At 39.3% G+C, this 26,636-nt stretch overlaps 2 protein-coding genes across 2 annotated transcripts in view; one reads left to right on the top strand and one right to left on the bottom strand.

Annotated features, from left to right (window-relative positions):
- LOC128657290 (zinc finger protein 585A-like) overlaps positions 1-26,636 on the bottom strand; it is a 267,903-nt gene that overhangs the window by 75,738 nt on the left and 165,529 nt on the right. The gene's annotated exons all lie outside the window — the stretch shown is intronic.
- LOC128657292 (gastrula zinc finger protein XlCGF26.1-like) overlaps positions 1-26,636 on the top strand; it is a 486,783-nt gene that overhangs the window by 299,729 nt on the left and 160,418 nt on the right. The window contains exons 6-7 of the mRNA XM_053711579.1: positions 23,076-23,180; positions 26,256-26,360. Coding sequence (XP_053567554.1) covers positions 23,076-23,180; positions 26,256-26,360 — 210 coding nt within the window. The remainder of the gene's footprint in view (positions 1-23,075; positions 23,181-26,255; positions 26,361-26,636) is intronic.

Here is a 26,636-nt window from a genome sequence, read left to right as displayed (position 1 = left end):
AGCTAACGTGAACATTTTAAAATATACAGTGCAAATTAATCTCAACCTTAAATTGACATTTTACTAATGACCTAGACCCCTACGTATTTATATAAGAAAAAAACACACACAAAAAACAACAACAAAAACAGTGCAATACAATGCAATCAAATCCCCTTTTCCTCTTTTCTTTTTTTTAACCAACTAGTATAATATAATCAACAGATATAAATAGAGCAGGAGTAGCTTAGCAAACACAGAATAATGGATTTTACATTATACAACAAATTTTCTTAACCTCAGACTACATCATATACAGAATTATATAGCCTATCCTGCCATAGCCTGAGGCTCTCTGTCTGACCTTGTAACTTCAAACTCTACATGCAGAAATGCCTCTGTTTTATCAATAGCTACTAGAACCTTATAATGCTTTTACAAAACTTAAGAACCAAACTGTATTACACCTATATGATATTAGAAGAACACGGCAAAAAATCAGGAAGAGTTCACAGAGAATCAAATTATTATGCTGCAAAAAGGTATTAAGCTAATTAGCTTCAGATTTTCACTTTTATATTTACTCTATACTTCATTCAGCAATGTCCAACTATGGAAGGAAAGATACACAGTCCATTTGGAATCTGACAACACCTTTACACCAAATAGAGACTTTTTATTTTTATTCAGCCTTGCTGTCCTGCGGGAACCAATACGATATACAGGGAGAGGCGCCTTAAAACCTTGATTGAAACAGTTTATTATGTAGGCCTCCTGACCTGCAGTGTTTGCAATGTCCAGCAATAGGAGACTCCCTAATACAAAGGGTTGGTATAACACAGGTGTGATAATCTCAAGGGCGCTTCACTGGTCACACTATAAGGGACTTACACATGTAGGAAAAGACAATTGACCAAATAGTACCTGCGTACAGGATATTATAGTGCCTGTCCAAGCCTTATCACATCCAATCTTCACCCTACCCAGTTAGACCAGACTTGTTAGGCCCCGTGTTTTAAAGTAACCAGGAATCCAGCGACATACCGCAAATCACTGCCTTATAAGACACCAATACATGCCAGCTTGGCCAGGTTGCTTCACTGGCTATTCTTTCTCTTTTATTATGAGGGACTTATTTAGCTAGCTCACTGCAATGACAGCTTGTAAAAACCTTTAACACAGTTTAATCTTTGTCCGGTCTTTATCCGGTATTAGCCTTCTTCACCCTCAAGCATAAGATAAAAAAGAACCACCAGACTAGTTATACCCAGCAAGCATTATAATGTATCCAATAAAGCGCAAAAAGTTAGTTTACACTGAAGATTTATGGAATGCAAAGACAAGTAAAATATCCATGGCCACTAGACATGTTAGGCCTATTAATGGAAAGTTGCTACGCCTGCAGAATTGGCGACGACATCACTCTTGGCTGGAGCATCCTGTCTGAGTACAGCCGCGGTGAAAAGCGGCAGCGACGTTGTACAAGTGCCTACAGATCTTCAGCACTTGGTCCAGAGAAAGTTAGTAAGATGAGGAAGGCGGCACTCACCACAGGCAGGACAGAGGGTTTAATAAGCAGAGTAGTCAGACAGGCAGGGTTCAGCATCAGTATATCAATCCAGTAATTAAGGGGTATAGCAGGTAGAGTAGTCAGACAGGCAGGGTTCAGCAGCAGTATATCAATCCAGTAGTTAAGGGGTATAGCAGGCAGAGTAGTCAGACAGGCAGGGATCATACACAAAATAGGCAAATTAATACAACGATCTGTCACACCCAGGAGCACACAAAGTAGCACCTATACTTGGGCAGTGACAGATCGTTGTAGAACTTACATAGGTGCAGGGTTTGCGCCACAGACGTCCGACTGGCATCAGAAGCATGCGGCGATGACATCAGTGCCGCACGCATCTGGACCCGACACAACCCCTGGCAACTAGCAGGGAAGGAGACGCCGAGCCCCTAGCAACGGCTAGTGCGGCGCCGCGTGACACTTACGGCTCCATTTTTAACAGCTCAATGGAAGCGAGCCCTTAGTTAGTGCATCACTTACTTATAATGAGATGTGCTAAATAGAGTGCTGGCAAAAGTTACCATGATATTACCAGCTGAATATCACATGCACAATGCATAGAATGATATCGCTTTAATATCGTTAAACTGACACAACCTCATAGCATTTAACCTCTAAATTGCCAGGTCCCACTACAATAATTCCCCACAACCACTAAACCCCCTAACAGCCATTTTTCACTTGTAACTTTTCTTTGCATAAACAAATTTATTTGAAATATGCCAGCTTTGTGGGCATGCTCAGTGATAAGAAATGCTAAAAACTTTACATAGATATTTGAATATTTCTGGTCTAATATAATATACTGTAATATATTTTTGGATGTTTTGTTTTTCAGATTACCCTTGCTTTTTAAAGTATATACACAAAGATACATATGTTTGGCCCTTAGTATGCAAAGGTTATATACCCCATGTACAGAATGAGCGAGGACATGTCAGGCTGCAATCAACATATTCTAATCATTTCAAACCATGTTAATGTGTGTAAATAAACAAATACAGCCAGTGACAGGGACATGCAGCTGTTATTATGGAATATTCCATCACCTCCCCTGTCAGCAGGTACATGATCTCTAGGGTGTGGGTCAGTATACTCTCTGTTGTCATCTTGTCCCCGGTCATGTCACTCACTGTCAGTGAGTTAGTCACACGCTGCAAGAAAGAAACATAAAAACATCACTGACCCATCTCACATCACATGTGTGTATCCTGTTATCACATTCCCTCATCATGGTCACATGGAAAGCATTGCAAAATATCTGCACCTACATTAAATATTGTATGTATGCACAGTATATATCAAGAATTAATGGTTGCATTGCAAAATATCTACACACACAATAAATATTATATAGATGCACAGTATATATCAAGAATTAATTGTTGCATTGCAAAATATCTGCACACACAATAAATATTATATAGATGCACAGTATATATCAAGAATTAATGGTTGCATTGCAAAATATCTGCACACACAATAAATATTATATAGATGCACAGTATATATCAATAATTAATTGTTCCATTGCAAAATATCTGCACCACAATAAATATTATATATATGTACAGTATATATCAGTTATTAAGTGTTGCATTGCAAAATATCTGCACACACAGTAAATATTGTATATATGTACAGTATTTATCAGTTATTAAGTGTTGCATTGCAGAATATCTGCACACACAGTAAATATTGTATATCTGTACAGTATATATCAGTTATTAAGTGTTGCATTGCAGAATATCTGCACACACAGTAAATATTGTATATATGTACAGTACATATTAGGAATTAAAGGGATATGGAACTGTAATATAAAATGTTTAATTATATGTAGCTAAAAAAGACTTTGCAATATACTTTCATTATTTATTTTGTTCCCTTTTCCCTCTGATTTTGTTTTGTTTCTATAAATAATGGGTGCCGCCATGTTTGAGCTTAAGTTTCCCCTTATCAGTTTCCCTGCTGAAGATAATTAGGGACAGATATAAACCAGGCAATAAAAGAAGAAATTTCACACAGCTTTCAGTTGCCAGTTGGGTAATATAATGAAGTAGCCGGGTAACATTATAAAGTAGTGTGGGGGCAGTGTAATATTTTCTAATATTATATCATTTTCTGCATAATTTAACGCAAACATTTTTAATGATAATTTGAGCAATAAAAATGAACTTTTTTTTAACATTAGCTCATTTTAATTTCCAAAAAAAAAAAAAAAAAAAAACTTTCATGTTTGAAATAGGGCATGTAATTTTAAACAACTTTCCAATTTACTTTTATCACTAATTTTGCTTTGTTCTCTTGGTATTCTTAGTTGAAAGCTAAACTTAGGAAGGCTCATGTGATAATGTCTAAGCCCTTAAAGGCTGCCTCTTATCACATGCTTTTTTATTTGCTTTTCCACAACAGGGGAGAGCTAGTTCATGTACGCCATATAGATACAATTTTGATCATGCCCGTTGCTTGTGGCAGACACTGCACTAATTGGCTAATATAAAAGTCAATAGATAATAAATAAAATGTCATGAGATCAGGGGGATGTCAGAAGATGCTTAGATACAAGTTAATCACATGCAAAACGTGTATTATTATAACTGTGTTGGTTATGCAAAACTGGAGAATGGGTAATAAAGGGATTGTCTATTTTTATATACAACAAAAATTCTGGTGTTGACTGTCCCTTTAATATTGGTTATAATTTTAGCAGGGTGGTCAGTAAAATCAGCCGTGTAGTGCACCCTCTAAAAAGTTTTCTAGCTTTATTTACACAAAAAGAGATAATACGATATCTGTATTAAACATGATGGCGTCCATTACTTTATAGAACCTAAAGTAATTTATAGAAATTAAACCTTTAGACATATATGTTCAATATTTAAACTAATATAATTGTAAAGATGCATATACATAGTATTCTAAGGCTAAACGTTGCATAGAATACATCATGATGTCTAGCATTTATTTACTGTTTGCAAAATATCTGTGAACACAATAAAAGTTTTACATATGCACAGTATTTATCAGCAATTAATAGCCTCATTGGAAAAGATGCGCATGCAAAATACATTTTATAAGCATTTAAATGGTCATTTTGTTTCTAACATTCACACTGATTTGCAGTCCAGGGGCAAAACCCTTAAGAAGCTTTTTTAATATCCCCTTTGCTGTGAGCAATTAAGTGAAAATATAACTAAGCTCCTGCACTGATCAATCAATCACTGTCTAATATGTTGCAAGGTCAGTTTTTGGATCCTGCAAGATACTTTCCAGTATCTTTGCGTGCAGTTGAAAAAAACAAACACAAAAAAAACCCCACATACATTATATTGAGATAAATGATAGGATATCCAGGTAACATTCACAATGAAATTACCAGGATGTGAGTAGACTAACCAGCTAGCAGGTGTACGTACAGGAATGATCTATATATGGCATATTATGTACACATGCTTAGGGACATTGTATACAATAGCACTTCCTCTTCTGTACAGATTACTACTTGTTGATATGATATAAATAACAGTTTATTCTTTGTTAGCCTAAGCCTGACATCACTTTATAAGGTGCCTATTGCTGGCCAGTGTATGGGGATGATGGAACAAATAACACAAACTGTCTCATCGGGTGAATTTCTACAACAGAATATTCCAAGAACAATTCTACACTTTTAAAATGGCAAAAACACCTAAAACATTGGCTTCTTCTTTCCCTCTGAGCATCTATCACTTCTTGTTGCTAAGCAACTAATACACATATTCACTGCAGGAGGTTACCATGGTGTTGTTATGATGTTTTCTCACCTCTCCCGTCAGCAGGTAGAGAATCTCCAGGATGTGATTTAGGATCCGCTCAGGCAGCTTCTTCTTCATCTTGTTCATGGTCAGTGATATTGTGTAACACTGAGACCTGCAGCAGTAGCACATACAGAAATTACACATATAAGAATAATAGCCATACATATACTTATACACACACTGACCTATGCATACACGGATATCCCACACATATCTATACTGTACAAACTCACATATACACTTCACATATATGTATGCATTCATATACACACACCTCATAATAAAGACTGTTCCCTCTGCCACACACACAGCCCCCTCCCCAATACATTATATAAAGATATATATAATAGATAATATAATAGAGAGGCTCACTCTGTCTCCCCCCCAGCACCTAATATACAGGTAAATAATATTACAGAGATGGTCCCTCTGTCTCTCACACGCAGCCCCATCCCCAGTACCTTATATACAGGTATATAATATTAAAGCAAGGATTACTCTGCCTCTAACACTCAACCCCAGTACCTTATATACAGATATATACTATTATGGGTTCCTCTGCCTCGAACACACACAATCCTCTGCAGTAGCTTATACAGAGCTATTTACTATTAAGAGACGTTCTTTGTGATACACAGACACATCAATTAGATCGTTACCTACATGAAACCGCCATATAAAGTGCTGAGACAGCAGCAGTTTGTTCCGTATGACAGCAGCGATCAAATGGCAGACACAACTACAGGAAGCTGCATTAGAGATGCCTGCAGCCCTGAACAGCTACTTCCGGTAAATCTCTTTCCCGTGTGGTCACATCAGACATGTGACTTGTGACATAGTTGGTCCTTCTGCGGGAAGGGAAAAAGCTGCTACACTATCAGGAAACACAAGGGGGTGGAGATATTGACTCAGCACCTAATTGCTACTTTATGTATAGTGAGGTAAGTACACGATGCGCAGACTGTGTATAATTGTGTCATGTGTGTAATATGTGTAAGTTACTGTTTGATATGATTGTGTAGCTTTTGTAGTGTTATGTGCCTGTGTATAAGGTGCTGGGGACAGGTTGAGTGAGTGTGAGACAGATCTGTAGTGTTATATACCTGTGTATAAGGTGCTGGGAAGAGGTGGAGTGAGTGTGAGACAGATCTGTAGTGTTATGTGCCTGTGTATAAGATGCTGGGGAGAGGTGGTGTGAGTGTGAGACATATCTGTAGTGTTATATGCCTGTGTATAAGATGCTGGGGACAGGTGGAGTGAGTGTGAGACTGATCTGTAGTGTTATGTGCTTGTGTATAAGGTGCTGGGGAAAGGTGGTGTGAGTGTGAGACAGTTCTGTAGTGTTATATACCTGTGTATAAGATGCTGGGGAGAGGTGGTGTGAGTGTGAGACTGATATGTAGTGTTATGTGCTTGTGTATAAGGTGCTGGGGACAGGTGGAGTGAGTGTGAGACTGATCTGTAGTGTTATGTGCTTTTGTATAAGATGCTCAGGAGAGGTGGTGTGAGGAAGATGATACCTCTCTATACTATAGTGTTATATGTTGTATAATTTTCTAGAGAGGGGGCTATGTGTCTATGAGACCGGATCCTCTATAATATTAAATATCTCAATATAAGTGACTAGGAGGGCGGTGTGTGTGAAACAGAGGGGATATTTCTATAACATTGTATATATTTATTTAAGGATTTGGGCAAGTGGCTGTATGTGTGAAACAGAGGGAACATCTCTATAACATTCTATATCTATATACAGGTATACCTCACTTTACATCACTTCACTTTACAGCGATTCGCTTTACAGCGAGGCTCCGGTCCGTAACCCGCTGTATGAGCGGGGTATACCGGTATAAGGTACTTAGAAGGAGGTTGTGTGTGAGACAGATGGAAGGGGGGCTGTCTGCGTGAGTCTGGGGGAACCTCTCTATAATTTTATATATCTGTATATACGGCACTAAAGGGTGTCTATCTGTGCGAGACAAAGGGAACCTCTCTATAATCTTATATATCTGTGTATAAGGTACCGGAGAGGCTATGTGTGTGTAAGACAGAGAGAATCTCTTTATATATGTATATAGTGTACTAGGGAGGGAGCTGTGTGTGTTAGGCAGAGGAAACCTCTATGCAATACAATATGTATGTTATAGAAAATGATACAAAATCTAACTTTTTTTGCATTTGGTATGATATATTTATGTAAACTAAAGTTAGATGGTACTTTCTCTGTAGTGTTATATGTCTATGTACAAAAGGCTGTATGTGTAACAGAGGGTACCTTTCTATAGTATTATATTTCTGTCTATAAGGTGGTGTGTGTAAGATGGTACCTCTCTATTGGTTTATATCTCTGTATATACAGTGCTGTGTGTGTATGTAACAGATTGTAACTCTCTATATGTTATGTCTTAGTATAAGGTTCTAGGGAAGGGCTGTGTTTGTGTGAGTAACATGGATCCTTTATCTAATATGTAGAGGGATCCTCTCTAAAATATTATTTATCTCTATATAAGATACTGGGAATGTATGTGAGGCAAATGGAACCTCTCTATAATATAATATGTATGTTATGGAAATTGTATTTAATATGATGACTTTTAAAATTAGGGTATTTCTGTAAACTAAAATATGTTTTAAAATTGTTTGGTTTACTTTTAAAAAAACAAACAACAGGGGGGGCGTGTCCGAACAGTGTACCTGACAGGACGCATTTTCTGTGAGCTCTGCAAGAATCCTCTTTAATCCGCCGATTATTGAGCTAAAAGACAGCACATCTCTGTATATCAGACATCAAACAACAACTACAAAGCAATCTGTGGCTACATGTCAGTTTTATGCTGCTGTATCTATGAAATTGGAACCACAGAACGGAAATATAAGGCCTAAGGCGGCGGCCCATTTTTAGGCAGCGACCCCCCCCCCCGGATTTGCCGGGTTACCAGTGCTGACAGCTGATACCTGTCTTACTGAGCCTTCTTACTAGCAACAGACAGTTTACTATTTTACCGTTACACAAGCAGCCTAACATACCTATATCCTTTAACACCTCTGCCGGCAGATTCTCTCAAGATGGCGACTGCATGGGAGATTGAACTAGAGCAGCACTTAGAACAACGCTTCGCCAAATTGGAGGCCTTACTAACCAAACTATATGAGAGATCTCTGCCCATAGCCCTTATAGAAAGCTTTCAATCAACACCGGAGCACTTGCCCACAGCAGAGCCTGAACCGGACTTTTTGAATGGCGAGTGGAAACAACAACTAGCCCTGGAGGAGGCCCACTGTTCCTCACACGCTTTCACAGATAAACCGGAGGTTCGCAGATCAGCCAAAGATCCTCAGAATGCACACCGCGATCTTGGCTTCATGAAATTCACATGGCTACACAAACATCCGGAACTCGCAGCTCCACATCATAACAAAATGGTGGAAAATGCCCCTAAAACAATTACCCGTGGTATAGAGAGCACAGTGCAGCCACCCCTGCCGGGAATCCTCCTTGCAAAGAACAGCGGCTACTTAGTTCCACGTAGCAAAGGACTGACAGCGCTTGGGCTTTCCTCCAGGAGCGCACTAGCAGATTCAGTCATTGGAAGTGATCCACAAATTGTTGTGTTCAGGAGCCCATTGTTTCCACCTGACTTAGCTACCCAAACAGCCTCCAGATTTGAAGCAGGTTAATGAGAAAACCTTTATCTACATTGACATTGGACATACCTGTTATATTTCTGCTGGCAGTGAGAACCCGGGGATTGTGCGTAGTTAAAATTTTCGGTAAAGTTAAGTGTGGTGCATGTTAGTAATCTTAAGATATCTATGTTTAACCGTAGTATGCAATGTTTTTTAGCCCCCTATCATATGTTCGGCAAGTTATTGATAAGTGTGTATGCCCCACGCGGCACCCAGAATTATGTCTGAGAAGCGCTATGGTATATGCAAACTTAAACCTGGGACTAAAAGATCAGCGGAGACCCGATATTTCTGCCTCATGTAACAAACATCTATCTAGACTATTAAGGGGACATTTAACTTCATGTTATAGAGATACTTAGTTGCTCAGTTTTATTTTCTTCATGTATTCCTACTGTCTCTAGCAAGCATCATACCATAGTGCAACTGTCATATATATGTATACCATGTGTAACTTGAGGAAAATACTGCATTTATAATATATAAACAGGACTGCTTAGGGCACTTATAGATGTACAGGTACATTTCTCTTTGACAATGTTCAATATGATATTGCTTTGAACTACATAACCCAGAAGAGAGCAATCGATGGAGGCCACTGTATACCCGGACAAAAATCGGGGGCAAAACTGTATTATTATAGCATGACAAATGATTAATTTTTTATTTTAGCCATGATAAACACTGTATAGTCACAGATTAGCTTCTCATTGCCCCTCACTTTGCAGGCAAGCAGCCACCATACAAAAACAGAATTGCTTTTCCAACAAGGTATACAAGCAAATCCCTTACAATGCTTAATGGTTTGTATGTTGTAGGTTTAGTGTTTAGTGTTTAACGTTACATACTAGTTATAAGTTGGTTAACCCCAACATCAGCATATATGGTTTTCTTCTTAGTTGCGGGAGCCAAGAGTGGGTTCCCCAGCTGGGGTATGGATAGAGCGTTCAATCAGCGTAGCCCACTTGTCCTACTCAACCGACATCTTATTGAGTTTTAAGCTACTTTTTCTTAAACTTATCATGTAGATTAATAATAACTTTGACCTGTGGGATAAGTGGGAACACAACAAAAGTATACAGTTGTATCTCATAATCAGTAAATATGCAGCAAACTTCTATATGCCATGTATTGTATAATGTGTTGATTTCATACTTGCTGTAAATCATCAAATTTCCCAATAAAGCTCTTTGAAAAAAAAAAAAAAACAAACAACAAAAAAACAGTATAACTTGTGCGGGTAACTCACAAAATAAATCTCAGATATGGGTGTTGCTCACCCATAATACATATTTTCCCCTATGGCAATGAAATGTACTAAAAACCCTCTCTCTCTCTCTGTGTTTAGGCTCCTGTTACTGTTAAGATCACGTACAATACAGATCACTGCGTTTGCCAGTAAAGCAGAAACATTATAATTATATCTGACAAATTCAGTTGCTGAACAAGACAATGTCTGACAAGACCGAGAACCAAACCTCAGAGCTTCCTGATACACACAGAGGTAAGCAGGACGTCACGTGCATGTCACCTGGTTTTGTCATCAGATTTGGATATTTACAATAACGAACCAGAAACCTCAGTAATCTGATTGTCTTAAAGGGACATAACAATCAGTAGTGTGCTGTCGCTTTACAGACTCTACTACTGAACAGCAGCTTATATTAAGCTTGTTAATAATGAACTCAGCACCACATGCACACTAGGGTTGCCACCCGTCCCTTAAAATACAGAACACTTATAAGTTAAACATGCTGCAGGGTGTGCAGGGATGAATATGAATAGTGCTGTCCAGAAACACAATACATGCTCCTCTCTGCACACCCTGTAGCATGTGTAACTCATAAGTGTCCAGGAAAACATGGCTGAGGTGGCAACCCTAATGCACACTCTCAGCACCACGTGCACACTCAGTATCAGTCTCTGTATTTAGAATAAATCACACTGCTGCAGTGTCACAGGTTTGCCAGAAAATTCTCATAAATTATCCGATCACGATAAAAAGTAAAATTATAGGAAACAGAGGCAGATAAACATGTTATTTTATAAAGAATGGTCAAAGGAACATTATGTGCAGTACATAAGCTTTATAATACACTGTCATTATTTATGTTGCCACTTTTCATGTCATTTAAAAGGACATTATATATCTCTTGTGTTTGTGTAAAGATTGTGTTTGCTCTACGCTCCCAGGAGAGGTCAAAAAGCAAAATCTGTAACATGCAAATCACCTAAACCAGCTGTCTGATTTGCAGCAATTTGCTGTTTAGCCTCTCTAGGGACCATGGGACAAAACACAACTTTACACAAAAGCAATAGGTGTTTAGTCTCCTTTTAAAGACATTAAACACATTGAGGAGATTGTAACATAACATGATATAGATGTGCAAGTTAGCTAATGCATTGTCCCCTGTACTAAGGGTAGAGCATGGCTCAAGTAACCCAGGTGCCACGGTGCTAGACACTCCTTACAAAATGTGCTCTGGATAATGCCCTGTTCTGTTCTTGTACAGAGATTTGCTAAGCTCAGAACCACACATCTACAATTTTGTTGTACTCTCTTTCCTATATATACATATGCTTTAATATTAATGCTGAAGCTAATAAATAATATTTTTTATATTATATTTCATTTTTATCTTCTACACACAATAAGAAATAAAAACATTTCTGGCTACTATATATTTGGCTGCTATAATTTTAAACTTGTCAGGCCCTGATATATGAAGGTAAAAATTGTAATTGAAAATGACAGACTAGCAGAAGCTAACAGAGCTATGCATAATGTGACACTGACTACAAGCAAGTGACATTTTTTTTTTTAAAAAGATTTTTTATTGAAGTTTCAAAAGGTACAAAGAGTGCAGATACAACAGCTGCCCAATCATCATATTAACACAAGGATACAATATCAGGGTTGTGACACCAATTATATCTGTTAGGCTAGTGAAGAGATAGTTGGCCTATATATCAAGTTAAGTCAGACTGTTTAAGGGCTCAGAGAAATATATATAACCATGATAATATAATAAGACTAGCTCAAACATGTAGAAACCTGTGTTGTGTCAAGGTAGGTGTCAGATATATACGGCTGGGCAGACTGAAAGGGAACTTCATTTTATATTTTGATAATTGTATTCTGATCTCCACTTCTCTAGGGTGTATAAGATGCGTGTTTCTGTGATAATGTGGGGAGTTAGCTTTTAATATGACCACGAGTAGGTCATGGAACAGTGGAAGGAAGAGGGATTACAGTGGACAAGAGCCACTCGAATATTGGGAGGGGGGAGGGAAAGGGGAGGAGAAAGTATGGGGGGTGGAGCTCATTCTAGTAAGACTGCAGTATGGTTCAGTACGGATACCTATAAAACTAGCAGATATACAATTTCAACAAGTGTGGGATCCTGAGGTCTTGAATCAGGAGGTTCAAATACAGTAGAGTTCTGATGAAAAATAAACATACAGGCTATGTAGCTAGAGAATGGGGCCGTTATAGAGTATATAAGCAACGGTATATCACCATACATACTGTCAGTTACTACATATGCTCTCGAAAATAATATAGTTAAATTATCTCTTAAGTTATGACCGAACTTATGTCCAACGCCTCGCGTTTAAAGCTTTCATGTCTGAAGTGAATTAATTATAAAAAATAGAAATAGAAGTGTATATGCCGGACCATGCCCTCCCAGTTGACACAGCCCGACCACACCCCTCCATACGTGTACATAAAACATTACTATAGATTGAAAGTACGTCTCTGAAATGAAAAGTCATCTTAAAGTTACCCCAAACTCATATAAGTAAAGAGATATATCCAGGAGACGACTATAGAGAGTGGCGCTGCGCTATAATCTGGAGAACAGTATATGTCAGTATGAGATGCTTAAGATAAGTAGTAATAACCTGCAGAGTTCAGCTAGTAATGGTCCTCTGATAATGTTGTTTTGTTGGCTGCATGGTTTAACTGCATTTGGATTCGCTCTGCTGTTTTTATTATTATGTGTGATAAACCTAAGTGATTTAACTCTGAGGGGGACAGGAATGAAGGAGAGAGGAACATAAGATATGGATAACACAAGACCCTCCAACTTCCTTGTATAAATATATGGGAGGGCACATCAATGTCTAACAACAACATTCTCCCAACTTAACTTAGCATAATAGAAAATTCAGAGTACACTGTGTAGCTTGCAGAAAGATAAATTTCTCAGCAGCAAGGGTGTGATAGCGCTATGAACTATGGGCTAAATGATAGGAAGTGGTGTCACTGCCTGTAAGCTAGAAAGATATTTTATACAGTGCGTCACAAAAAAAAATAAAAATAAAAAATGGAGGAACGTAAAACATAACAACAAGCCTCTCATAGATATAACAGATATTCAGTGTCCAGTGACCTTTTCATTTTAGAGAATAAATTAATGAGATCTAATGTGTGAACAAATGCAGGATAAAGCACAATACAGTTGCATAAAGAGGGTGCTTCTATATACCATAAAACATAATTGATTAGAATTCTGCTAAACTAGAAAAGCTAATAGGACTGATAGAACGTTTAGAGGACTGGGCATGGTTTCTCTGTAAATATTAAAAAGTGGGAGAGTGGAGAGTTAAGTCTCAGACAACGGTCTATTTTTGAGAGATGAGGTCAATTATCCGATGCCCAGCCTGCGGTAGAACAGAGTTAGGAGAGTTCCGGTCATCTCTGGAGCAAGGAAATTTCCCTGAAACCTTAGGGCCATAAAAACAACTGAAAACTGTATAGCCACCATGAGGGTCTTAAGACGCCACAGCTGCCCCATCACTGACCGAAACTTGTATGGTAGTAGAACAAGCGTGGTTGGGCTTAAAGGGGGCAAAGCTAGAGAGCTGCGGTGGAGTCGGCTAGATTCTGTCTCCGTGAGCCAGACACTGCATCTATCTGCACAGACGTTTGAGTAGCTTCCAGAGAGCTCAGGGATTGCGTCTAGAGGTATATGAGCTTTAGGGTGTAGCTTGCTTGTGGACGGGATCTGGAATCCCCCAGCCGGGAGGCCAGATGAAGGCTCTATAGAGACTATGAGAAAGTCCCCTCCATCGCTCGAGTCTGATTTCAGATCAGAGTGATTTCTCACCCGGTTGTGCAGACCGGGGCTAGTCTGCCATTCGTCTGTGGTAGTGAGTGCTTTCATGTCTCTCAGCGCAAGCTCATCCTCTGCCATTCTATCCTGCAATTTAGAGGAGGCCTGTGACAATAGATACTCCGTGCTTCCTGCGGGTGGGAGATCTCGTTCCTCATGTAAGACGTTCAGGAGGGAGTCAAACTGTCTCTCCATTTTATCTGTAAGTAGTCGCAACAAGGCTACCATAGAGGCTGTCATCATAGGGTATAGTGCGCTGGTTACTAATGCGGTGTTGCGTCCCCTTGTAAAACTTGAAAGTACAATCCTTATGATCAGCCGGTGTATATAGGACCGGGAGAGGATGTGGGTCAAGCGGAGTACATGAACTGAAGGCTTATATCTCGAGTTGCTTAGTTGGGGTAATAAGTTCTATATAGTCAGCAAGATGGCCGCTCCTCTTACAGGCAGTGTGGGTTGAAGATAGAAGGAAGCTCCGTGTGAGAACTCTGAGGTTTCGCAGCTCTACCAAGTCTTGTAGATCAGACCTCTATGGCTTTAGAGGCTAGTTTTGTGGATTTTGCGAGTTTTGGGGCAATACTGAGCGGTTTAGCTATTAGATATAGTAAGTTTATGAGCAGAGCTCTCTCAAGATGCGACCGCTCAGATGCCCGGCTTGCTCCGCCCCAAGCAAGTGACATTTAACAGATATCAGATGAGATTGTCATGTTTATATAAATGTGCAGAAAGTGCTTTGTAATGTAAATTGTTGCTAATTTTGTAAATAGTAACTTGATGTAAGTTTTATATTTAACAAATATTCTCACTGTACAGGCCGTACTGATGTGACATCTACAGATGGCTTAGCGGTTGAACACAGAGGAGAACCGTATGTACATGATCAGGTGAAGACTGAGGAGAAGGAAGTAGCTATAAATATGGCTACAGGTGATTAGTGCATATTAAGTAACTGAAAAAGTCTATGATTACTTCATTTTGTCTCATGTGTTGTATCTATGATACTTGGGTTACAGGGGAGTGTGCATATGTGTTGTGTCTGATTTACACCTGTTTCATGTGAGCGTGTACATGTTACATGCGTATATGCATGTGTGTTTCTGATGCATGAGAATTACAGGTAAGTGTACATGTATGTTGTGTGTGTGTGTGTGTAGTACACAGGTTACAGGCAAGTGAGTATGTGTAAGGTACATGTGGTTAGTGTGTACAAATGTTGTGTCTGAGGGATGTAGGGTACAAACTACTTACACACACACACACGTATATTCTCACTGTACAGGCCATACTGATGTGACGCCTACAGATGGCTCAGCAGTTGAGCACGGAGGAGAACCGAATGTGTGTGATCAGGTGAAGACTGAGGAGGATAAAGTTCCTATAAATACGGCTACAGGTGATTAGCACTGATTAAGTAAAGGGAAGATGATGTGATGGTGACATTTTGTCTCATGTAAATAAGTTATATTTTCTCAGATGGTTACACAGCAGACACAGGTTAGTGTGTAGCTCAGGTTTATAGCATTTTGTGTCATGTAAATAACAGTTATATTTATCAGATGGTTACACAGCAGACACAGGTTAATGAGCAGCTCAGGTTTATAACATTTTGTGTCATGTAAATAACAGTTATATTTATCAGATGGTTACACAGCAGACACAGGTGAGTGTGTAGCTCAGGTTTATATCATTTTGTGTCATGTAAATAACAGTTATATTTATCAGATGGTTACACAGCAGACACAGGTGAGTGTGTAGCTCAGGTTTATATCATTTTGTGTCATGTAAATAACAGTTATATTTATCAGATGGTTACACAGCAGACACAGGTTAGTGAGTAACTCAGGTTTATATCATTTTGTGTCATGTAAATAACAGTTATATTTATCAGATGGTTACACAGCAGACACAGGTTAGTGAGTAGCTCGGGTTTATATCATTTTGTCTCATGTAAATAACAGTTATATTTATCAGATGGTTACACAGCAGACACAGGTTAGTGAGTAGCTCATGTTTATATCATTTTGTCTCATGTAAATAACAGCTATATTTATCAGATGGTTACTCAGCAGACACAGGTTAGTGTGTAGCTCATGTTTATATGATTATACTATTTAAAAAGTTACACCTCACAAACTCTGGGGTTCTGTCTAACTACCTTATGATAACACAAAGCCGTATACCTCGCTAGTAGCTCATTACTGTGTCACCACCTCCAGTGTGAATAAGTAAGTTAACTGGTATTAATCTCAATTATCTTTTCTTCATTTGTTGGACAATATATTTTTCTGGTCAAACAAAAAAGGAAGGAACATGCCAGGCACCCGAAAATTGATTAGTATAAAATTGCACTTTATTGGTATTCCTTTAAAAAATATTAATACAAAAAGAGAGAGAAAATGTGGGGGAACCCCCAAAAAAGCAGACTAACGCGTTTCGGCTAGGAGAGCCGTACTCATAGTCCATAAAACAGCTAGTGAAACTCTGGTTTAAATACCCAGTGTTCAAATGTAATTGGTTGGTCATTTAATTGTAATTTAAAGGTATATCACCTCCAGTAACTAAAATGATGTTGTACTTTGTTTTAGATAAATAGTATCATCAAATCATCCCTTATAATTACATTGAATGACCAATTGGGGGCAAAGATTGATTCTTATATCAAAACCTTTAACAACAGTAATATTTTCACAAGAATATTAGTTAAGTAAATTTGCATTTCAAACGATCCCAATGTACTGTTAATAAATAAAATGCACTTGGATGGAGTTCTCTAATTAGAAAAACTAATATGTAATAGCACCAAAACAAACTATGCATTAAATACAGATGGATCAAACACCACATAGCTTTCCCCAAATGACATAAGGTCTTCATGAGCCTATGACAAGAGCAATTTTCTCAAACTTAAAATGAAATAATAATAATCAAAGCCCCTGGAAAAGTAAAATATCAAGTAACCAGGCCCAAATCAGGAGCATGTTGATTGATATGTATGCTGCTATGATTAAGTCTAAGGCTGGAACTAGCACTTATGTTGTTAGTCATGATAATAATCAGTCATAAAGGTAAAGATTTCAGCTCCCAAATTATCCCAGATCAGGGGGATGCAGTTATTACCATAGCTAATCCTAGTTGGGTAGATTTGGTTGTTACTGTAGTGGGGGTATCTTTAATAATTACGAATGAGCCTATGACTAGAGGAATTTCCAATATAATTGTTAGGCTTGATTTGTTTCATTTAAATTAAAAATTAAAAAGGAACCCCTAAAACTTACATTAATATTCCCCAACACCTGGCTAATCCTCTAAGTATGGGAATATCATCAATAGCTATAATCGAGCCTATGACTAGAGGACAATACACTGAAATGGGTTAATGGGTTCATACAAGAGCTAGTAAGTTTGAAATATAACTCTCATCCCACAGGACCAAGTTAATCATCCTAATTTAAAGATTCAGACTGACACAGAAGTTCAATTCAAAAGCTCAAGACCAGTAATTAATGAAATCGTATTCCGAATTTAGGCCCCAAGGTCTCTTGGTTTGGAGCCTAAAAATCCAATACATTTCTTGTCTTGACAAGACCTCAAAACGGTCCCCTCCTCTCTTTTGATGTTGAACTTTTTCGATTATCATCCATTTAAGTGAATGACAATCTTTGTCGTGTTTCTGTACAAAATGGGTTACCAATGTGGTACTGCTCTTACCTACCCGTATTGTGGACAGATGCTCTCGGATTCTGGAGAGGACGTCCCTAGTGGTCAATCCCACATATTGCAGATTACACACTGTACACCACAAGAGATAAATACAATATGTAGATCTGCAGTTAACACATGACGAAATGTCAAAAGTTTCTCCTGTAACTGTAGAAGTAAAGGAAGTGCCCACTTGAACATGTTCACACGCCTTACACTCTGAATATCCACACTTGTATGTTCCCTTGTAATTAAGCTAAGATGAGGATGCTCCCATCTCAGAACTTGTTTTTTTCAGTTGAAAAGGGGATACATGGTTACCTATAGTTTTGTTCCTCCTATAGGAAAACCTGCACCCCCTCGCGACTGTTTCCATAAGTGCATCATCAGCTACCAAAAGTTGAAAATGATTACGAATTATACCACAAATCTGTGTATACTGGGCTGAATTATCCGTCACAAAGGTCAGTGTGTTATCTCTAGCCTTTAGTGGAGTATGCTTATCCCGTAGGAGATTCTCCCGTGCCATATGATCTACTTCATTCCTGGCTCTCTTGATAACTTTTCTACTGTAACCACGTTGTTGTAACCACGTTGTTGTAACCACGTTGTTTTCCAAGTCATCTGCATGAATTCTATTGCTTTGGGGCATGGTACAATTTCGTTTAATACGAACAAACTGGCCTTTGGCCACCGAGTAAGGCATATGTTTGGGATGGCAACTCCTTGCGTGTAAGAGGCTATTCCCTGAAATCGGCTTCCTGTATACCTGTGAGGAGACCCCACCAGATGGCCAACCTGTCAGTTCAAGATCCAGATAATGTACCTGGGTCTTATTGTATTCAAATGTAAATCTTAAATTTACTTCCTTTGATTCCAAGTAATCAACAAACTCTCGTGCCTGTTCCATACTTCCCCTCCATATAAATAGGAGATCGTCTATATAGCGAATATATAGTCTAATTTTTGATCTGAAGGGGTTTCCAGCCGCATAGACGTGGGACCGCTCATGAATAGGTTGGCGTAGGTGGGAGCAAACTTTGCTCCCATAGCGGTCCCACGTCTCTGCAGGTAGAATTCCCCCTCAAATCGAAAATAGTTGTAGGACAGTAGGAAATGAGTGACATCTAGAACAAACCTACTGAATGAGTCACTGTGGGTTGTTTCCTCTTTCAAGAAATATGCCACTGCTTTCATGCCCCACTCATGGGGTATCGTGGAATATAAAGAAACAACATCCACAGAGAGCCAACCAAATTCCTGTTCCCAGGGCACATTTTCTACCAAGTTCAATACATGCTTAGAGTCCCTAGCATAGCTAGGAAGGGATTTAACCAGAGACTGGAGGACTCCATCGAGCCACTCCGAAAGATGTTCCAGCATAGACCCTATACCATTCACTATGGGTCTACCCTGGACATTTACCAGCGACTTGTGCACCTTCGGGAGGTGATGGAACAGGGGGATGACCGGATGTTCCACATAGAGATATTTGGAGGTCTTCTCGTCCACCAACCCATCCTCCACTGCTCCATCCAGAAGGTGCACAAGTTCCCTCTGGAATCCATTGGTGGGGTCCCTTTTCATATGTTCATAATTCTCCACATCTTCCAACTGTCTAAGGGCTTCCTTAATGTAGTCTGATCTATTAAGGAGGACTATTGAGCCCCCCTTGTCCGCCTGCTTAATGACCACCTCTACATTTTCTTCAAGGGATTTGAGGGCTTTCCTCTCATTTAGTGACATATTCCTCACAGGACTTGCTTGTGACAACGTAAGACTTCTCAAATCTCTCTCCACCCTCTTATAGAAGGTCTCAATGATATTGCCTCTACTCTGGATGGGGTAGAAGGTAGAGGGATTTCTGTACCTTTTAACCCTTTCGGGGTTTAACTCCTCAGATCTTGGTACCCCCTCTCTTTCCAACTCACCCAGAGTAATGAGATCACAAGTCTCCAAAAAATCAAGTTCCTGGTGGACACCTCTTTGGTTTGTAGTATCAATGGTAGTCACTATCTCTTGATCTGTGTCTGTACCAGAAAAATGTTTACGTAGAGTTAAATTTCGAATAAATCTATTCAGATCCAACATTGTCTTGAACAGATTAAAATTAACTGTTGGTACAAAACCCAGACCAAGTGACAGTACCCTCTCCTCATAATCAGTTAGAATGTGGTTAGATAAATTTATGACGGTATGTACTTGGACGGGGCTCTCGTCTGACGGGATGGATACCTCCCCTGTTGGGGTCCTTGTATTATTGCCCACCTGAAAAACCTGCTCCAGCTGAACTAACTCTTCATCCCTATTCTGGACAGTATTGGTAACAGGTTGTGCAGGGGGATAGGAATACTCAGATGTAGGCTGGTACCTTCTCTGTTGGCCTGATTGGCCCCTAGATCGTGAGGAATTGTATATCATTCTACCTCTCCCTGGTCCTGCCCTACTGCTACTCCTATTCTGCTGGTATATATGACCCCCATTTCTATTGAATTCGGTATTCATATTTACTACCTCTTGGGAAAAATTACCATCCTCATTTTCTGACTGTGTGCTTTCCCCACCAGATTCTGCCTCACTTTCCGAAAATGTAACTGTTCTTCTGCCCCTAGATCTCCTTCCCCTACTAAGTCTACCTCCTCTCGAGAAATTCTGGGATCTCCTGAATTGAGATCTTTGGCTCTTATTCCAAATATATATTTTATTACTGTCATAGTCTGCTTTGTCCCTAATAAATTTGGTGTGTTTGATGTTAACTATCTCACTTGTCACTTCTGATATGGTACGCTGCAACACCTTATCAAAATTAGGATAATCCACTGTTCTAGAATAGGTGTTTAAAAGTAACTGTTCTTCCACTATCTCTGATCTTGTGGATGATAACAAATTAGACTTATAAGAAATCAATAGTTTCATTAATCTGAAAGAACAATCATTAAGCACAGTGTTCCATAGTTCTATGAACTCTGAGTCCTCCGTATAAAAGGTGGGAAATTTATTGACCCTTAGTCCCCTTGGTATCATGTTTAGGGCCAAATATTTCTCCAGAGTCCATATATCCCATTTCAACTTCTTTTCTCTGATTAACAAGCATTCCATATCATCAAATAACATCGGCAAATCAAAGTTTTTTCTATCTTGTGAAAATATCTGATCAATCTCCTTGTTATCCACATCTCTTTCATCCGCTTTCTTTAGAGAGTAAAATACCACTACTGCTTCATCTTGAATTTGCTGCATGATAACAGGGCTAGTTGGCGCGAGTAGCTTACCACCTGCTACCCAAAATTTGCAAACAAAAAGGGAGAGTCCCAACTAGTCCTTAAAAAGTTGCCCGCTATGCTTTAAAACCGGATAGCAAACTTTCTTGTATTATCCTCTGGAATATATCAAAATATCTATTAAGTCTCTGCGTTCATTTATATATATCTGTATTCAATTATAACTTATATACTGTCATCCAGTTTCCTCTTGATAAAGCCAATGCCTGTCTAATAACCTCAGCGTGTTAGCTTGTAAACAGTCTGTTTAAGAGTAGACAGAATTCTTCCTGGATAATTAAATAAGTATAACAGCCCAACAGTCACTGAAGCAAAATGTATAAACGAACAGCCTCTTCTCTATAATGCCACTTGTTGTTACACTCACTTACAGCATTTCCCAAATGCACATGATATAATGGAGTAAATAAACAACTTTTTCTCACCAGCTTGGATAGCGTGCTCTCCCAGGCTCCAGCCTGTCCACTATCGCGGATCGAGCGCTCCACAAGCCAGGCTTCTCCTTCGGCAGTAATTCCAGTTCCCGGTGTCGTCCGGATATCCAATGGGGGCGATATAGTGACGTATTCAGCGTGTCACTCACTCTGTCGATCCAATGGCTGCTCAGCAAGATACCATGTTCAGTATGTCATTTGCTAGCAAGCAAAAATAGGCGTATTAGCAGGGTGCAATGACAACCCAGGGTTCCGTCTCCATATGCGATACTCCGTCTGTTAGTTGAAAACTTTAAACCGTATACACTTGCCCCAGGGAAAAAATTAAATTGTATATAATAGGGCTCCGCTATACACGCTCAGGCAGAGGTTAAGGATATTCCAAAAGAAAAGAGTATATAATTTTTATAGGCATATCTGAGGAGGGTAAACTTACTTTCTCCTCACAGAGGGTAATTCCGGCAGGCTTTGCAGACGGTGCTGGCATGTGGTAATAGTTGCAAGTCAAACAAAAAAGGAAGGAACATGCCAGGCACCCGAAAATTGATTAGTATAAAATTGCACTTTATTGGTATTCCATTATAAAATATTAATACAAAAAGAGAGAGAAAATGTGGGGGAACCCCCAAAAAAGCAGACTAACGCGTTTCGGCTAGGAGAGCCGTACTCATAGTCCATAAAACAGCTAGTGACACAGTGTTCAAATGTAATTGGTTGGTCATTTAATTGTAATTTAAAGGTATATCACCTCCAGTAACTAAAATGATGTTGTACTTTGTTTTAGATAAATAGTATCATCAAATCATCCCTTATAATTACATTGAATGACCAATTGGGGGCAAAGATTGATTCTTATATCAAAACCTTTAACAACAGTAATATTTTCACAAGAATATTAGTTAAGTAAATTTGCATTTCAAACGATCCCAATGTACTGTTAATAAATAAAATGCACTTGGATGGAGTTCTCTAATTAGAAAAACTTATGTGTAATAGCACCAAAACAAACTATGCATTAAATACAGATGGATCAAACACCACATAGCTTTCCCCAAATGACATAAGGTCTTCATGAGCCTATGACAAGAGCCATTTTCTCAAACTTAAAATGAAATAATAATAATCAAAGCCCCTGGAAAAGTAAAATATCAAGTAACCAGGCCCAAATCAGGAGCATGTTGATTGATATGTATGCTGCTATGATTGAGTCTAAGGCTGGAACTAGCACTTATGTTGTTAGTCATGATAATAATCAGTCATAAAAGTAAAGATTTCAGCTCCCAAATTATTAATACTATTAATAATTACTAATATATTTTTCTGGACATGGCACATAAACAATATACAGTAAGTCTTTAAGATAAAAAATAAAAAGAACAGAAGGAAAGTACCACAATGTGTGTATTTTGTGCTATTGTCTATCTGAGAAATACACACACTCTTTTATGGTAAAGTTATAAAACTAGATCATAGGATATAAAACTGAATCTTCTTTATTTGTACAGATGAAGATAACGCTGATATAGTGAAAGTTGAGATAACAGAAGATCTGTGTGTGAGGCGTCAGGTGAAAGCTCCAGATTATGAAACCAGTGACCGTATCAGCTCAGGTGAGTGTGCACTTGTGTTGTGTCTGAAGGATGCAGATTACAGGTGAGTGTGCATGTATGTTGTGTCAGAGGGATGAAGGTTACAGGTAAGTGTGCATGTATGTTGTGTCAGAGGAATGAAGATTACAGGTTAGTTTGCATGTATGATGTGTCAGAGGGATGAAGGTTACAGGTGAGAGTGCATGTATGTTGTGTCAGAGGGATGAAGGTTACAGGTAAGTGTGCATGTATGTTGTGTCAGAGGAATGAAGGTTACAGGTGAGTGTGCATGTATGTTGTGTCAGAGGGATGCAGATTACAGGTGAGTGTGCATGTATGTTGTGTCAGAGGAATGAAGGTTACAGATGAGTGTGCATGTATGTTGTGTCAGAGGAATGAAGGTTACAGGTAAGTGTGCATGTATGTTGTGTCAGAGGGATGAAGGTTACAGGTGAGTGTGCATGTATGTTGTGTCAGAGGGATGAAGGTTACAGGTAAGTGTGCATGTATGTTGTGTCAGAGGAATGAAGGTTACAGGTGAGTGTGCATGTATGTTGTGTCAGAGGGATGCAGATTACAGGTGAGTGTGCATGTATGTTGTGTCAGAGGAATGAAGGTTACAGATGAGTGTGCATGTATGTTGTGTCAGAGGAATGAAGGTTACAGGTAAGTGTGCATGTATGTTGTGTCAGAGGGATGAAGGTTACAGGTGAGTGTGCATGTATGTTGTGTCAGAGGGATGAAGGTTACAGGTGAGTGTGCATGTATGTTGTGTCAGAGGGATGAAGGTTACAGGTGAGTGTGCATGTATGTTGTGTCAGAGGGATGAAGGTTACAGGTGAGTGTGCATGTATGTTGTGTCAGAGGGATGAAGGTTACAGGTGAGTGTGCATGTATGTTGTGTCAGAGGGATGAAGGTTACAGGTGAGTGTGCATGTATGTTGTGTCAGAGGGATGAAGGTTACAGGTGAGTGTGCATGTATGTTGTGTCAGAGGGATAAAGGTTACAGGTGAGTGCATTTTTGGTGTGTCTGAGGGATGAAGGTTACAGGTGAGTGTGCATGTATGATGTGTCTGAGGGATGAAGGTTACAGGTGAGTGTGCATGTATGTTGTGTCAGAGGGATGAAGGTTACAGGTGAGTGTGCATGTATGTTGTGTCAGAGGGATGAAGGTTACAGGCGAGTGTGCATGTATGTTGTGTCAGAGGGATGAAGGTTACAGGTGAGTGTGCATTTGTGTTGTGTCAGAGGGATGAAGGTTACAGGTGTGAGTGCATGTATGATGTGTCAGAGGGATGAAGGTTACAGGTGAGTGTGCATGTATGTTGTGTCAGAGGGATGAAGGTTACAGGTGAGTGTGCATGTACGTTGTGTCAGAGGGATGAAGGTTACAGTTCGATGTACACATATATTGTGTCTGAGTAATATGGGCTACAGGTAAGTGCACAAATATGTTATGTCTGAGGCACACAAGTTACAGGTAAGTGTACATGTATGTTGTGTCTAAGGAAAGCATTTTATAGATGAGTGCACGTGTTGTGTCTGAGGCTTGGGGCTTATGGAGGAGTGTTAACGTAAGTTGTCTATGAGATAGACTAGTTACAGGTGAGCTTGAACCTATGTAGCCTAAGATTATCTGAGTACAGGTGAGTGTGTGCATATGTTGTTAATGAGATACGCTGGTTACAGGTGAGTATGTTGTCTATAAGATACTCTGGTTACAGGTGAGTGTGTTCGTATGTTGTATATGAGATACGCTGGTTACAGGTGAGTGTGTACATATGTTGTCTATGAGATACTCTGGTTACAGGTGAGTGTGTACATATGTTGTTAATAAGATACGCTGGTTACAGGTGAGTGTGTACAGATGCTGTTTATGAGATACGCTGGTTACAGGTAAGTGTGTACATATGTTGTCTATGAGATACGTTGGTTACAGGTGAGTGTGTACATATGTTGTTAATGAGATACGCTGGTTACAGGTGAGTGTGTACATATGTTGTCTATGAGATACGCTGGTTACAGGTGAGTGTGTACATATGTTGTCTATGAGATACGCTGGTTACAGGTGAGTGTGTACATATGTTGTTAATGAGATACGCTGGTTACAGGTGAGTGTGTACATATGTTGTCTATGAGATACTCTGGTTACAGGTGAGTGTGTACATATGTTGTCTATGAGATATGCTGGTTATAGGTGAGTTTGTTCATATGTTGTCTATGAGATACGCTGGTTACAGGTGAGTGTGTACATATGTTGTCTATGAGATACGCTGGTTACAGGTGAGTGTGTACATATGTTGTCTATGAGATACGCTGGTTACAGGTGAGTGTGTACATATGTTGTTAATGAGATACGCTGGTTACAGGTGAGTGTGTACATATGTTGTCTATGAGATACGCTGGTTACAGGTGAGTGTGTACAGATGTTGTCTATGAGATACGCTGGTTACAGGTGAGTGTGTACAGATGTTGTCTATGAGATACGCTGGTTACAGGTGAGTGTGTACATATGTTGTCTATGAGATACGCTGGTTACAGGTGAGTGTGTACATATGTTGTCTATGAGATACGCTGGTTACAGGTGAGTGTGTACAGATGTTGTCTATGAGATACGCTGGTTACAGGTGAGTGTGTACAGATGTTGTCTATGAGATACGCTGGTTACAGGTGAGTGTGTACATATGTTGTCTATGAGATACGCTGGTTACAGGTGAGTGTGTACATATGTTGTTAATGAGATACGCTGGTTACAGGTGAGTGTGTACATATGTTGTCTATGAGATACGCTGGTTACAGGTGAGTGTGTACAGATGTTGTCTATGAGATACGCTGGTTACAGGTGAGTGTGTACATATGTTGTCTATGAGATACGCTGGTTACAGGTAAGTGTGTACATATGTTGTTAATGAGATATGCTGGTTACAGGAGGGTGTGTACAGATGTTGTAGCTAAAAAAATAAAAGAACAGAAGGAAGTACCACAATGTTTGTATTTTGTGCTATTGTCTATCTGAGAAATACACACACTCTTTTATGGTAAAGTTATAAAACTAGATCATAGGATATAAAACTGAATCTTCTTTATTTGTACAGATGAAGATAACGCTGATATAGTGAAAGTTGAGATAACAGAAGATCTGTGTGTGAGGCGTCAGGTGAAAGCTCCAGATTATGAAACCAGTGACCGTATCAGCTCAGGTGAGTGTGCACTTGTGTTGTGTCTGAAGGATGCAGATTACAGGTGAGTGTGCATGTATGTTGTGTCAGAGGGATGAAGGTTACAGGTGAGTGTGCATGTATGTTGTGTCAGAGGAATGAAGGTTACAGGTGAGTGTGCATGTATGTTGTGTCAGAGGGATGAAGGTTACAGGTGAGTGTGCATGTATGTTGTGTCAGAGGGATGAAGGTTACAGGTGAGTGTGCATGTATGTTGTGTCAGAGGGATGAAGGTTACAGGTGAGTGTGCATGTATGT

This window comes from Bombina bombina, chromosome 4 (assembly GCF_027579735.1).
Source record: "Bombina bombina isolate aBomBom1 chromosome 4, aBomBom1.pri, whole genome shotgun sequence".
NCBI classification, from domain to species: Eukaryota; Metazoa; Chordata; class Amphibia; order Anura; family Bombinatoridae; genus Bombina; species Bombina bombina.
Note: the sequence above shows the minus strand (reverse complement) of the source record. Positions and strands in the feature narration are given on the sequence as shown.